The sequence below is a fragment of the Mercurialis annua genome, linkage group LG7, assembly GCF_937616625.2.
Source record: "Mercurialis annua linkage group LG7, ddMerAnnu1.2, whole genome shotgun sequence".
NCBI lineage: Eukaryota > Viridiplantae > Streptophyta > Magnoliopsida > Malpighiales > Euphorbiaceae > Mercurialis > Mercurialis annua.
Genome location: NC_065576.1, coordinates 45,131,605 through 45,147,372, shown reverse-complemented (window position 1 = coordinate 45,147,372; position 15,768 = coordinate 45,131,605). Strand labels below are relative to the sequence as shown.

The following is a 15,768-nucleotide window of genomic DNA, read 5'->3' as shown; positions in this document are numbered from 1 at the left end:
ATGATATTAAAATATCATTATCAAAAACAATTTAAAACAGTCGCTAGCATTTCATTGCTTAAATAAATAAATATATGATATCAACTCACAACTTGCTTCCCTTGAACTACTCCATGTAAGCTCTGGTCAGATCCGATCCGACTCCGCTCCATGTGAAGTCCACGAGTTTACCAAAAACTCAAATTAAAATATGGAATATAAATCTCCTCATTTTAGAGACTTCTAAACCACACACAAGGCAAGCAAACACAAAACAACTCAAAATCTTTGAAAACACATAAACTGCAATTTCGTATAATTTCTGAATTCTAATTACGCTCCAAACGATAAAAAAATTATTTTTCAGAGTAAAATATTTAAATAAAATATTTTATACTTTCAAAAATCATTTTCTAATTTAAGAGCATCGCACACTCGTTTCGAGGCCTAAAACATGAAATCTCGTAAAAATAACGATTTCGCTAAAACCACAAAAAACTATATATATTTTCAGAAACATTATGTTATCCTAACCAATAAAATATAAGTAATATTTTCAAAAATCCATCAAAATCCAGAAATCAATGAAAATGTAATTTTTGTAAAAATGTTTTTAAAATCAACCTAGAGCATAACTGGCTCCAAAAAACTACGAAATCAAGCCGAAGAATTTATTTAACCAAAATATATAAAAAACCACTTAGGGTTCCGCAATAGAGTAATGCGGAACACCTCATAATTAAGGGCATTCCTTGCCCAGGGCACAAATGCTCACTAAATGAGCATTTATTCCATGATGACACTTACTCAATGATTGGGCAACCAATCATTAAGTAAGATTGAAAAAAATTTAAATATATTAAAACTAAAACATTAATTAGAAATATATTAATTAAATATATTTACATAATTTTTGATTTTAAAATATATTAATAAAAATTATTTTTAATCAATTTTAAATTTTAATATTTTTTACTTTTATTAATTTTAAATCAAATGAAATAATTATTTTTAGTTCCGATTACGGAGAGTATGCGGAAAATTGAGATTACTGTACATACACTATTTTTAATTCTTATCAATTTTTAAAGTTTTCGATTTTGAAAAAAAAAATTGAGAATAATTTTTAATTCCGCATGCGGAAAATTGAGATTATTTCATTTCATTTAAATTGATAAGAATTGAAATTAATTTTAAATGAAACAAAAATTAATTATTTATTCCGCGTGCTCTCCATAATCAGAATTGAGATTACAATTTTAAAATTAATAAAAATTATAAAATTAATTATTTTATTGTAGTATTCAGTTTTAAAATATATAGATAAAATTTAATTTCTATCTATTTTAATTCTAGTGTCCCTTGATTTTATTCATTTTAAATAAAATGAAATAATTAATTTTTTAAGGGATTGCATATTAAATTAATTTCTATTAATATAAGGTTAAACTGGAACTCCTTGCTTTTATTAATTTTAAATGAAATAAAATAATTAATTTTATAACGGAATGCATATTAAATAAAATGAAAATAATTAATTTTATAGTTGTTATCAATTTTAATTCATATATTCCTTTTTTATCAATTTTAAATGAAATGAAATTAATTGAAATTAATTTTAGTAATTGAGATTAATTAGAAATATATTAATTTCAAATTTCTGTCTTGGATGTCAGATAAGTCTCACATCTGGCTTGATATATTAATTAAAAATATATTAAGATTATACTTTTTAATTATAATTATTAATTAAATGTTTTACTTCCTCTGTTTTCTTTGGTTGTCCTTTTAGCGAAATATATTTATCTCTAATTAGTTGTCCATTTAGTATTTCAATGAGGGTGATGTCATTTTTATTTCATTTAAAATTAATTTCTATTGTTATCAATTTAAATGAAATGAAATAGTCTCAATTTTCCGCATGCGGAATTAAAAATTAATCTCAATTTTTTTAAAATTGACAACTTTAAAAATTGATAAAAATTAATAGTGTATGTACAATAATCCCAATTTTCCGCATTCTCTCCGTAATCGGAACTAAAAATTAATTATTTTATTTGATTTAAAATTAATAAAAGCAAGAAATATTAAAAATAAATTAAAATTGATAAAAATTAATTATTAATATATTTTAAAACTAAAAATTACGTAAATATATTTAATTAATATATCTCTAATTAATGTTTTAATTTTAATATATATATATTTTAATCTTACCCAATGATTGGACAACCAACCATTGGGTAAGTGTCATCATGGCATAATTAAGGTGTTCCGCATTTAGGGGTGTAAATGAACCGAGCCGTTCGCGAGTAGCTCGGGGTTCGGCTCGATAAGAGCTCGGTTCATGTTCGTTCGTATTCTAAACGAACCGAGCGTGGACTTGATTTTATGTTCGTTAATATAAACGAGCCAAACATGAACATAGTGGTGTTCGGCTCGTTTATGTTCGCGAACAGCTCGAATAAGAGTTCATGAAGAAACTCGTGAACGAGCTCGATTAAGAGTTAACAAGTTCGTGAACGAGCTCGTATATAGTTCACGAACAAGCTTGTTTAAAAACTCAATTAGGTGTTCGTGAACTAATTCATATTTAGATTAATTTGTATAATTATGTTTTTAATTTATTCAGCTCATATTCGTGAACGAGTTCGATTATATTGTTTTTAATTTATTCAACTCATATTCGTGTTTGTTCGTTTAAAAGTTTGTATTCGTTTATTCGCTAAACGAGCAGGCTCACAAACAAGCTCGTTTAGTACTTATCGAATTCGTTCGCGAGCTTGTTTGCGAGCGAGCTCGTTTAGCACTTATCGAGCTCGTTTGTGAGCTCGTTCGCGAACTTGTTCGTTTAGCGGCTAAACGAACGAACACGAGCTGACCACGAACCGAATAGGAACACTATAAAATTTAAACGAACCGAACATGAACACTCTGTTCAAAACTCGACTGAACATGAACCGAACATGAACATCTTGTTCGCTAAACGAGCCGAACATGAACACTCCAAAGCTCGGCTCGGCTCGGTTCATTTACACCCCTATCCGCATTACTCTATTGCGGAACACCTGGAAGTTTCAAAGAACATGATTAAATTGAGAAAAATGTTGGTGAATTTTATGACATTACACCTAAAATTTTAATACCAAACCAAGTTAAAAACTTTTAATTAGTATATTAATAAAGCAAAACCCAATTTTCAATTCGATTTGATTTTTTGGTTGGTTATCCAAGAAGAAAACTTTGAAACAATAACAAGAAATCACTTAGTGTAGAATACATTGAAGCAAGAATGGTAATGAAACAGTGATGAACTGGTTTTATATGATTCTAAAGTACAAAATTCGATCCAATTCTACAAAAACTAACAATTCTCAAAGCAACACAGATAATGGCTACAATTACAGTAACAGAAAAGCATCAAATCGACTCGAGTATAGCCGCTAACTGGCAGCAGTATTGCACGTGTTAATCCCATCTTTGCAATCATTAGTAAGATCATTGAAAGTCTCAATTTGCTTCTTGCCCCTTAAGAACACTTCCGTATCAACAGATACCCTCATATAACCGTCGAATTCAACCGGAACGCCTTTGTTAAGCTTCGTTGTTTCTGAAAACCACTCGTTGTTCTCATCCCACAGATCTTTGTACTCGTCTAGAAAATGGGTCGTGTACTTGTCCTTCAAAGGATCGAAGAAGGATGTCTCGGGTTCATTTGTAGCGATATAAACATGCCTTCCGTCTTCAATCTTGTCGGACAATGTCGAAAGCAGTGCGTCAGGAGATGTATCTGCGGCGAGATTAGGCCAAAGCTCCCTGTTAGCTGCCTTTTCTCCTCTCTCGATGTGAACTGCATCGTAGTCCCAATTCAATCTTGCAGCAATTGCTGAAACAATATCCATCAACCTTTTGGATTTCCATATCAAATGCCATGGTCGTTGAATAACAGACTCGGTCTCTCCTTCACATACTCTATACCAGTAATTATCAGGTTCCACAGATCCAAACTTCCTCATAATCAATGTATCTTTAATGTCTTGAAGCTTCATAGGCGTATAAACCCTAAAGTCCTCCGCGAGATACAGACCCAATTTATCCTTTTTGTGCCATTTGCCCCAATCTTCCCAAAACTGAGCCTGATCCAATACCGACGCCTCCTCCTTCAAATGCTCAAAATCAAAATAAAACCGGAAATCTTTCCCTTCTTCGTCTTGGTTTGAAGAACTATACATTGAATTCAAGCATATCGTCAAATCCATAACCAATGTTCGGTTTAGGTACTGTGCTTCACCTAATGCGCATAGAAAACTCCACAAGTAATGATTCATACTCTTACATCTATCACCACCGCCGTTGTAAATCAAATACTTCCCATGACTAAATGAATTCTCCGATTCAACCACCGGAAGCGAATCATTCACTTCGCTCCCTATATCAGGCACCAACGGTTGCATTTCTTTCTTGGGACGTGTCTTTTCAAACCCACCTTCCTGATTCTTATTCTTCTTCCTCTTCCGTGCATTAACACCCGAATGATATTCCCCAACCCCCACAACATTAAGTGTACAGTTTTCCGACCTAACTACCTCAAACCGCCGGTAATCCTTATAAAACGACGCACGCTTCCCATCCTTAGGTCTAAACCGCCACGCCATATCACAAGTAGTATCATTACCGCCGCGAACCGGTTTCCCAAACCGATAAAAATGAAAATCCTTAAAGTACTCAATCGCTTTTCTCATCATCAGGTGAAACACTTCGGGGTCCTTACAATCTATAGGACCGACACAATTCTCCGGAGTCGATTCTGCAGTTGATTCCGCATTAGCATCAGGATCGCCACCAGTAACAAGAACAGCCGGGGTTTCTTCGATATCAGAAATACTAATAATCGACGATACCGCAGTCTGATTCGACGTCATGAAATCCTCCCCGGTTTTCACCAACGAATCATCAGATTTAAAGGTGGCATTCAAAGTTTCTGTGAGATAATCATTAATCTTTGTAGATGGATGAAAAAGAGGATCCTCAGGCTCATAAGTAGCAGCAATGATAGTGAAAATCAAAACTCCAATCACAAACAAAGCAAAGCAAAGATTCCCAATCAAAGCCAACGCATTTTGGCCGAGATTCTCTGGCCGGAAACTTGCTGTTCTTGATAAACTAGACCGACCCAACATCTTTAACACCAACAAGCTTCGAACTTTAACTAAAATCTAGCAAAAACTGCACAAATTAAAACAACCCAGATAATTAAAATGCATAAACAAATCAAAAAAACATAATTTTTTTACAGGGTTTTAGATCTAGCAGTGAAGAGGGTTTATGGATCTTGAAATAAAGTTACAAACTTTGACTCAATTAGAACATATAAATCAAAGAATTGAACCAAGAATGTAAAATGAGGAACAATTGAGAAACTTACATTGAGCTTGACATAGGAATGTCAGATCAAGAAAATTTAATAAGCAGCAGATTCATAAATTTTTGTGTGTGTGGTTAAGTAAGAGATATTATGAGCTGTGAGCAAGGAAGCATTCAGTAGCCTATATAAGTCAAGAACGTTGAGTTTAATAAAATATTAACCAATTATTAAAATATACTTATAATGGCTTAATTACTTAAAAACCACCCATCTTGAAATTTTTTTTCATTTATACCCTGACGAAAAAATTCATTTATACCATGACGTATGTGTTTATGTTTCACCTCTACCCCGAGGCACTAAATTAACCTCTTTTCATTTAGAAAAAAGTTTTAAATAATCCTTACTTATTTTTTTGTATTTTTTTAATAGAAAAAATATAAAATAATCCTTATATTTAGTTGTTTTTAATAAATCATCTTTTTTTTTGAAATTTGGGGTAGAGGTGAAACATAAACACATACGTAAGGGTATAAATGAATTTTTTTCTAGGTCAGGGTATAAACGAAAAAAAAGTTCAAGGTGAGTGGTTTTTAAGTAATTAAGCCTACTTATAATATAGGGATAATTTCACAAAATAGCCCTAATCTTTAGGGGTTATAGCTAATCAAGCACCATTGAAAAAAAATTAACAAAATATTTTTTTTAAAAAAATGCTTTAAAAATGACACTCGGTCGATAATGTTGGTAAAAATGATCAAGAAAAAGACATGTTTGTTCAATAAAATTATAATAAAAGGCCAAATAATTAGAAAAAATAAATTAATATTTTATTATAAAATATATGATGCAATTATTTTATAAATTTTAATTTATTTTATTTTTATTAAAAATACAAATCAAATTGTTAAAGTAATTTATAATTTATATATATTCTAGAGAATAAATTAATTTTTGTTCTGAATACTTTACACATGATTTCTAATTGAATAATAAAAGTATTTTGGAATTTATTTGATTATAAGAATTTATTAGGGTTTAATTTGTTATAATGTTTAAAATATTGGAGTTATTTTGAAATTATCCGTATAATCCATGATATTGCAAAACATGGGATCGGTGTTTATGAATTTTTGTTTGTTTATTCGTTACAACACACCGACAATTGCAGTGATGTAAAAAGGTAAATAACAGGTTAGATCTGAAAATGCATTTGTCGGTATTAATTTAAGAGCAAATTATTCTAAGGCCCTTCATGTTTATCATTATTTACAGTTTAGTACCCCTTATTTGAAAATCAAACGATTTGGTACCTCAGCTTTGATTTTTTAGACTATAAGACTCTTCTGTTAGTTCCGTTAATAATTTGATATTTACTTTCAAACGATTTGGTATCTCAGTTTTAATTATATAAACGATTTGGTACCTCAGTTTTAATTATATAGACGATTTGGTATCTCAGTTTTAATTATATAAACAATTTGATACCTCATTTTCAAAACGATTTGCAAACGATTTGGTACCTCACGTTTCATTCCGTTAACGATTTGGTACCTATATTTAACAGAAGGGCCTTATAGTTTATAAAATCAAAACTGAGGTACCAAATCGTTTGATTTTCAAATAAAGGGTATCAAACTGTGAATTATGACAAATATGAGGGGTCATAGAGTAATTTGCTCTTAATTTAATGTAATTTTTATTGCATTTAGGTCCCTGTATTATTATACTTTTGAATTGAGTCCCTTTACTATAATTTACATACTTTGAATCCCTTACACTTTTGATTTTATAGACATTAGATGCTTCCGTCACAAAAAGTGTCAACAGTGAGTCATACCAAAAATTATCTAATTTATGTACTTACTTTCAACAAAAATAAAAACAGAAGAATCTAATCCAAAAAACTTGTTAACGTAAAAAATGAATAAAAATTTTATTTCAATCAATTAATAGCGCGTAGAGTACACGCACCTTATTTCCGTGACAGAAAAATCTAATGTCCAAAAAAATAAAAGTGAGAAACGCAAGATTGACAAATAAATATGGAAGAACCCAATTTAAAGATCTAAATATATGTTTTGTCAATTTTTATTTATAGTTCCTCGATTTCCACCTGTTACAATTTTTATTTTATATTTATATTATTTTGACAATAGCATCTTCGTTTTTTAAAATTTAATGGCATGTCGGTCATGCCGTTAGGAAAAAGCATTGATAGACACTGCGTTGTAGAAAACGATCGGTATAAATATAATTTTAATTGGCAACTGTATCATTAAATTTTGAATGAAATAAAGGTAGAATGATGAGAACTGTAACATTTTTAAATAATTTAATTTTTCTCATACTTTTATGAAAATTCTGTATAATTTAGTTAGTCAGAACCCTTAGATATTAATCCTCCGATATTGAAAAGACCGGAAAGTCACTAGATTAATCCAAATAAAGAATATTATTAGAAAATGCAGCAAGCCATGAAGTTTGAGTATATAAAATATAAAAAGAAAACTACAAAAATGAAATCTTACCTTAAATGTTAAATCTTGAAATAGATGGACATGAGACTTTGCCAAACAATAATTTGCAATAATAACTATAGGAATCAAATGAAAATTTTGACATTGGTATTGAGAATAAACCCTACCAATTCTCTCTCTCTATATATATACTATCCAGTAGTTAATGAAGTGCCTGTTTTAGATTAATTAGTGAAGCTTATGAGACTATCCAGTCTAAATTTGTTTATTTCTACTATTTTAAGGTGTAAAAATGAGGTTATTATGCAAGTGGTTTTTATTGATTCATTTGTTATTTAAAAATATGAATTATTATTATAATAAAATTTGAACTATTTTTATCAACTTAGTTCGTGAACTTTTTTTTTTTTTTAAAATGAATCCATATGATATTTAGACAGATTTAGCCTCACAGGAATGTTTATTATGTGAAATTGAATCCTAAAACATCTCAGTTAATTTTGTACGGTGCAAAATTAAGTTTTAAAATGTGTAATTAGAATGCTGATTTTATGCACTAGTAAGTCATAATTCAAATGGAAGATGTGCTACGCAGAATTCTGCTAAGATCGACTCCCCCAATGAGAAATAAAAATATAAATAAAATGGTAATTTATGCAAATACGAGTTTTAAATTTAATTTATATAACCAATTTGGTGCTCCAAAAGCCATCTAAGCTCTTCTGCAACACAATTTTATACACTTAGTATTTATGTCGGGTTAAATTAGCCAAAATATTAATATTGGTGTAATTTTTTATTTTATATACAGGATTCTAATGATTAAGAAAGAAGATACCTAAATTTATTATTATCATTATTAATTATAGTTTTGTTTCAGCCCCAACTACTACAATCTTCTAATGATTAAAAAAGAACAAAAATATCAATTTTCTTTTCGCCTTTTTTTTTTTGCCAAAAGATAGTAATATAAATAGATTAGCATATTACATCCTACCATCGAAGTACATCATAGATCAAAATATTTAAAAAAAAAAACAACTGAAACTCTCTTTTCACCTTTCCCCCCATAATTAAACTCTCTTTACATTTTAAAGCACTTGGAAGCAGTGTTTTAAAAACCGAACCGGTTGAACCGGTTCAATGACCGGCTCAACCGATTTGATAAATTTAAAAAAAATTCTGGTTCACCGGTTTTTTACAGGTTCAATCCGGTCCGGTCCGGTTCAACATCCGGTTTTTACCGGTTCAACCGGTCCAACCCGGTCCAACCAAAATATCCGGTTTTTTGCAGTTTCAGACTGGACCACTGGCCGGTTCGCGGTTCGCGGTTCGCGGTTCAACCGGTCCGACCGGCCGGTCCGGTCCGGTTTTTAAAACACTGCTTGGAAGGTATCAATCACACAATAAATCATAAAGAGAGAGTTTCTTGGATCAACAATCCTCTTCCTTAGGGTCAGGTTAGCTTTTACATAATTGTCTTATGCACATGACTATTGACTAAAACTTTCCTTTCCAAGTGCATAACCCACCTTTTCATTCATCAAAAACACTTTCTTATCCAAATGAGAAGAAATGTACATATATTAGATTTAGATTTAGACTTATCTACACATGATTATTGGTGGAACCGGAAAGTTTAGAGAGGACGAATTTACATGAAAATATTAGTCCGGAAGGGGCGAGGAAACAAAAAGACCGATTACTGGTTGGAGGCAAAATACAACGGATGAAAGAAGAAAAAAATGATTTTCTATATCCATAATTTTGACCATTTTGATAAATGTATTCCTGAAAAAGTTTTGGACAGTCTGGTTCATCAATTTGACAAGTTGAAACAGTTATATCAAAACTCAAATTAGATCTAAAATACAGAATTTCTCTTTCCTAACTAGACCAATCAAGTAAATCCACATCGGACTAGAACATAAGACCAAACAAGTAAATCCACATCGGACCAAATATGTTCTAGATATATTTGTTCCAATTTATAAAATTGACCGACTAGACTGTCTAGTTTTTTTACAAATATATTTGTCAAAATGGTGAAAGTTATGGATACATAAGATTATTTCGATGAAAAAAAAAAGGTGTAAAGAAGAAAAACTTGCCAAATAATCAGCAGTCAACGAAGTGGGGGGTAAGGGGCGTCGGATGGCTGGAGGCAGCCACCCACCTGCCCTGCCACCTAGTTCCGCCAATGTTCACGATGGATACAACAGTCTGTTGAGGTTGGAGTATATTACCTCAAAAAAGTAGAAACTAGTGAAATCCTTTCAGTGTATTAGTTTGTTCATTCATCTTCTTTGATGGTGACAACAGTTATGATTACAAGAGTTTTAACTGCTCAAATAAAATAAAGATTCAGATTAAAACTCTAACCCGGGTTACGTGTAAAAGTCCTTCAACCAGTAGGTCAGTGTGTCATGTGGATGAAATCTCAGTAGTTGTACAAGATGCAGTCAGACACTGGATGCGATCCGCACTGATCTCCATGCTTCTTTGAACCATCTCCTGTAGTAGACGCTTGGCAGTTTCAGCTGCTTTATCAGAGCCATCAACTCGTGCAGCAATATCATAAACAAGTTTCTCTAATACCGATGATGCCAATTTCTTTTCGGGAGTCTCTCTAAGCAAGTCTAAGAGCATTCGGGCTCTTTCTTGAGCTTCAGAGGTTCCCTCTGCAGTTAGTTGCAGAAGTCCCGGAATTGCACCTTCTTTAAGAATTAGTTCTCTGTACTTATCTCGGTCGCTCTGGCACAAAGAGAGCAACACGCCAACTGCGTGTTCTGCGCTCGCAAGTGATCCATCTTCAACAGTCACTACTAAAGTCAGAATACCACCCTTTGAGTCGGCGATTGCAATTTTCCCTTCTTCAGAGTCGGAAATGATTTCGAGCAGTGCTGTTGCTTTCTCAGCAAACTTTGAATATTTTTTGCAATCTTTAAGGAGTTCAATGAGAGGGGGAACTGCCTTAGAATCCACAATCGGATGGGAATTCTTCGTGCACGACGAGAGGTTATGTAACGCTGTTACAGCATCAACTTTTCCTTGAACACTCCCAGAGTTCAGAATCTGGACCAGAAAAGGAGCAGCTCCTGAAGCTACAATTGTTTGTTTGTTAGATTCAGCAGCTGAGAGTGTTAAAATTGCAGCAGCGGTTAATTCTTGTAAACTACCATTCTGGAACTTGAGAAGCTCCACAAGAGGAGGGACAGCACCCGCTGTCACTATCTTGATTTTGTTTCTGATATACACAATACAGAAAACAAACTAAATCAGAAAAAACTGATGGCATACCAAGAGCGCTAAAACATTCCTAAAAAATAAACGAAAAGAAGACGGATAAGGAAAACGGATAAAAAGAGTGCACATAACGATATAAAGTTTCGCTCTTGTTGCAACCATTATCAGACAACTATAACATTATTCGAGTTAAAAAAGCATATCTTTCTAAAAACAACAATGGCCAATCAATCTAAAACCTTAGGCTATTACATTCAGATCAAGAAAAGGGAAATCATTTTCTTCTGCACAATACTGACTTGCATTTGGAGTAACTAATAAGAACTCTAAACAATTTGACAATAATGATTAAGTATACTGCATATAATTGAATCAAATGCATCAATTTAGCTAAAAGGATAGCACAGACACCCCCATTTAACCAACGTCTCCGGTTCAGAAAACTTGTCGGACACTCGTTTTGGACACGAAACTTCATTTTTACATAGGAACCTTAAAATAACAACGTTAGTTCCCGTTCCTACCTAATAAGCATCAAATCAACAGAATCTACTGCAATTTTTCCAATCTTAAGAAGGAAAAAAACACCAATTCAAACAACAATCCCTACAATACTAATTATCTTCAATCAATCAATTAAACACCCAGAATGTTAGAATAATTAATTAATCAGCATTAAATCCATAATAAACAAACTTAACAAAAATAGAAAGTGCAATAATGTGAGAAGTAAAAAAGTAAGCAAACGGACCGTTCATTTCTCACGGCGAGATTGAGGAGAGCAAGAAGAGAAGCGTGACGGGCGTCAAGATTAGAATTAAAAAGCATGAAAACAAGCGGCTGAATAACACCGGCGGCAGCAAATTTAGAGCGGGTTTTAGAATGAGAAGCCGATTTTCTGACCAATTTTCGTATATCTTTAGCTGCTTGTATTTGGGTATTTAGATCTCCTTTGATTAGTCTCTCTGATACCTCTATAATTAGGGTTTGTTTCTTTGAATTCCATTCTTCTTCTTCTTCTTCAAGGTCTGTTCTTGAATTGTTTGATTGGGTCGATGATGTTTCTTCTTCTGGTTCTTCTTGTCCCATTTTCTTGCTGTTTATCTTCATTTTTTGATGATTGAGGTTATGTTTTGTGTCTGAAACCCAGGAAATAATGAAAAACGTTTCATTTTTCTTGTGGTTGTTTTTTTTGTTATCCTCTATGTCGTTTTGTATGTGTGGAAAATTTAACGAGCAAAGGGTCGACTTGATCCTCGAATTTGTAATACGAGATCAAATAAATTGTTCTCGGTTTATTTTTATCAATTATGGATAATACGTTTTATTTTAAATTAGTTAAAATTATATAACATAAACAAATTTGGAGAGCGGAATGATCAAAGTTTGTCTTTAATTGATAGTATAAAAGATACTATGATTCTTAATTGATTAAAATGGTGAGTTATTTATTCCGAATTATAAATTTAATAATCGGAGTGACCCTCTGCTCAAAAGTTTAATGGGCAAAAAGAACAATTCTAAATTTCTAATTTCTTTTAACAAGAGTAATTCATCCAAAAAAAAGTCCCCTGATACATCATACTCACTTCACATAGTCACATAAAAATAGATAATTTTAATGTTAAATATTTTAAGATATTGATAAACTTACTAATTTGTATAGTTAAATTAAAATATTAATTTAATTTTCTATTAACTCAGTTACTTTTTATTATATTTTTTAACTAGCATTGCATATTATTTTATTCTACATATATTTTAGTATTTATTTCATAATTAATAGACTTATCTGATTTACGCGTATATTAAAAAATATCTCTTCTAATTAAAATTAAACTAACTATTTATAATATCCTTAATAAATAATTGACTCATTCATCATTTTAATATATTTTTATTAAACAAAGATTTAAAATACTCATAAAATGCATAAAAGTTATTTTTAATCATTAAAATAATTATAAAAAAAATCATTAAAATAATTAATTATTATTATCAGACTAATTATGATGGTGACTATCACTATTTCAAAGATGTTTAACATCACCCAAACAAACGATCTGAAAGATCACAGTAGCTTTTACACCATTGTCACAAGTCATTCAAACAAGATTTTCAACATCCATACAAAGCAATTACACTACTTTTTCACAACATTAGAAAATGTTTCTCACAACCCATCAATTAGTATTTAGATTTGCATTCGGAACAATCTGCAATAATGATAAACATTTAAGCAATATTCTAAAATTTCTTCTCCAATTTTTATAATCCCGCTATAGTTGACAACCGTTCACTCATGACAACAGTAGTTAGTTCCACGGTCTCCCTTAGGATCCTTCGCTTCTCTCCATAGCTGCAAAAACATTTATCATTAGTAAAGCTTAAGGGGGGAAAAATCAGGTTTGGCGCATAAAATTATATCAAGCAAAGTGCATGCTTAAACAAATCTAATCTCGCATTCATTTTACGTCTCTAAAAAGAAAAGCTAAAAGCAATTGACCACATTTAGCCATTAAGTTAATGATAAATATGTCAGAAGCATGATCAAGCTACTTAGACTGATTGAAAATATTTGAAATTAATCAATGAAAAACCTAGTAGCGAACGAAAATGTAATTGAGCAAAACTTAACATTCACTGGCAGAAGATACTAATATCAACTAATCTAGCATGGCTTGCAGAAAACGTAGTTAATTGAATACATAAGATCACAGCTGCCTCTTGACCGCAAACTATACTTGCATTATACATTCAAATTATACAAATATACAAAGATAAATGAGAAGGAGAGAATTACTGTTGTAGTTCAAAAGCTTTTCGATGAGGTCAACATGCGTCATGAGCATGCGCCTGCAGCAATACCGGACCAAACCTAATGCATCAAGAGCGTCCCTGCACAAGGCAATCAAAATATAAATACCAGTCTTCAATATGCTTTCTTCATCTTCTATTCATACACAATTCAGATTCACATGAATAATAAGACTGTCAACAGTCAGTTAGAAATAATGCCAGGCTGTTGGATAGTTCTCCTAGCAAATTTGACGGAGCAACGAGAAACAAATAGAAAAAACACAGTGATCTCAATGAAACCATCAAAATTATGACCCACAGGCTATGCAGCACAGACACGGGGAAACGAAACACTTGGATGCGGACACAGTAAAATGGTGTTATTTTAAGGTTTCCTATGTTAAAAAATGAAGTTCCGTGTCTGATACGACAAATTTTCAACACGTTTCCGAAACAAAAAGATAATGATTGAATGAAGTGTTCACGCCACTTCGCTCATAGATATCACATTCGCATACTTAAAATTCAGACATTAAAGCATTCCGAATTTAAATTTTAACCCGAAATAAAGGCAAAATAGTTGGATAATTAGAATACCCTTCAGAGTAATCTGCTTGAAGAAGATCAAGGTATGTATCCCATTTGTTTCCAATAACCTGAAACAACAAAAATTTCACAGTAAAAGAAACCCTAGACGGACAATAAATAATCAAATTAACCAATAAAAACAGCAAAATAATAGAAAAATGGAGCAATGAAAACACAAACCTTTCCGCAGGTAAAGCAGCGAACTGGAATAATCATCTCTCACTGTTACTTGATCACTTCGTCGTCTAACAGTGGCGAGGGTTTATGAATTTTAATTTAATCCCAATTTCAATCCCAATTTCTAAATACAAAACTGAAAACCCGTATATACTATTCATTTTTATTTAATTTGGTCCTTGTAGAAACTATTTGAACAAATTACTCTCGGGTTCTCTATATATCTTATAATTTGCACTTTCGTCATTTTTTTTTTATAATCAAACAATATGACTTTTTACTTTTATCTCCATTATCTACCTAGCACTAAACCTCGTTCGCCAAATATATTATATTAATTTGGTCCATTTAAAATAAATGTTGCCAAATAAATTTAATTTTAGTTTGTAAATGACGTGGCGCGATATTACAATTTAGGGTGATTTTATACACGTGGATCATCAAGTCCGCTCTAAACAAGTTGATAAAGTTGAAAAGCAAACTAAATATATATTCTAGGGCAAAAGAATATATGTGCTGCCATTGATGCGAGCTTATTAGCATTCATAAAGTAGAATTTATTTTTTTATGATGAAAAAAATTAAATTTAAGAGCAATTGCCTACTCTATATTTTATATAGGTCCGCCCGATGCTTAGTTCCCTTGGCATTCAGTAACTGAATCAAGAGATGGCTGCCATGCTTGATCAGAGAGCCTGAGCCTTCTTTGGGATTGAGAATTTCCGCTACCATCTTTTGTATTATAGCCCTTCTTCTTCTTCTCCGATCCTGTTGACTGCTTCTGCTTGGCATCAATGCCGGCGAATGTGACACATTTTTTACTTCCACTTCTCTTCCTCATGTCACCGAAGACTAGCGATGCAAAAGAATTCGATAGAACGACATCCTTACCGGGTTTTTTATTTCTTCGTCGAAGCTTATCCACAGTTGCTTGTGGAACAAGCAAAAATTTCCGGCCTGGAGTGAGGATTTTCTCCGGTCGGACCACGGAATCCCATGGTCTCCTGAAAACCTCAGGCTTGGCTAGGACATAATAGGGGTACTTCTCCAAGATTTTGAATGCAGGCATTGCCATATAGTAACATTCCACTTTGCCGCCTTCATGGATGATCCTCAAGGCCGAGGATGAACCATC

General features: G+C 32.1%; 3 protein-coding genes across 3 annotated transcripts; all 3 read right to left on the bottom strand.

Annotated features, from left to right (window-relative positions):
* Window positions 1-3,231: 3,231 nt before the first annotated feature.
* LOC126656510 (uncharacterized) lies at window positions 3,232-5,515 on the bottom strand. The gene is made up of 2 exons (XM_050351093.2): window positions 5,405-5,515; window positions 3,232-5,205 (listed from the first exon to the last, which is right to left on the bottom strand). Exon 2 carries the CDS (start codon window positions 5,157-5,159, stop codon window positions 3,423-3,425), a length of 1,737 nt encoding a protein of 578 aa, XP_050207050.1. The 5' UTR covers window positions 5,160-5,205; window positions 5,405-5,515; the 3' UTR covers window positions 3,232-3,422.
* A 4,572-nt stretch (window positions 5,516-10,087) lies between these two features.
* On the bottom strand, window positions 10,088-12,276 carry LOC126656512 (U-box domain-containing protein 15). The gene is made up of 2 exons (XM_050351096.2): window positions 11,822-12,276; window positions 10,088-11,071 (listed from the first exon to the last, which is right to left on the bottom strand). Exons 1-2 carry the CDS (start codon window positions 12,178-12,180, stop codon window positions 10,249-10,251), a joined length of 1,182 nt encoding a protein of 393 aa, XP_050207053.1. The 5' UTR covers window positions 12,181-12,276; the 3' UTR covers window positions 10,088-10,248.
* Window positions 12,277-13,098: 822 nt separating this feature from the next.
* On the bottom strand, window positions 13,099-14,778 carry LOC126656516 (DNA-directed RNA polymerase subunit 10-like protein). The gene is made up of 4 exons (XM_050351100.2): window positions 14,638-14,778; window positions 14,467-14,525; window positions 13,874-13,968; window positions 13,099-13,429 (listed from the first exon to the last, which is right to left on the bottom strand). The coding sequence occupies exons 1-4, from the start codon at window positions 14,671-14,673 to the stop codon at window positions 13,404-13,406; spliced, it is 216 nt and encodes a 71-aa protein (XP_050207057.1). The 5' UTR covers window positions 14,674-14,778; the 3' UTR covers window positions 13,099-13,403.
* Window positions 14,779-15,768: the final 990 nt, after the last annotated feature.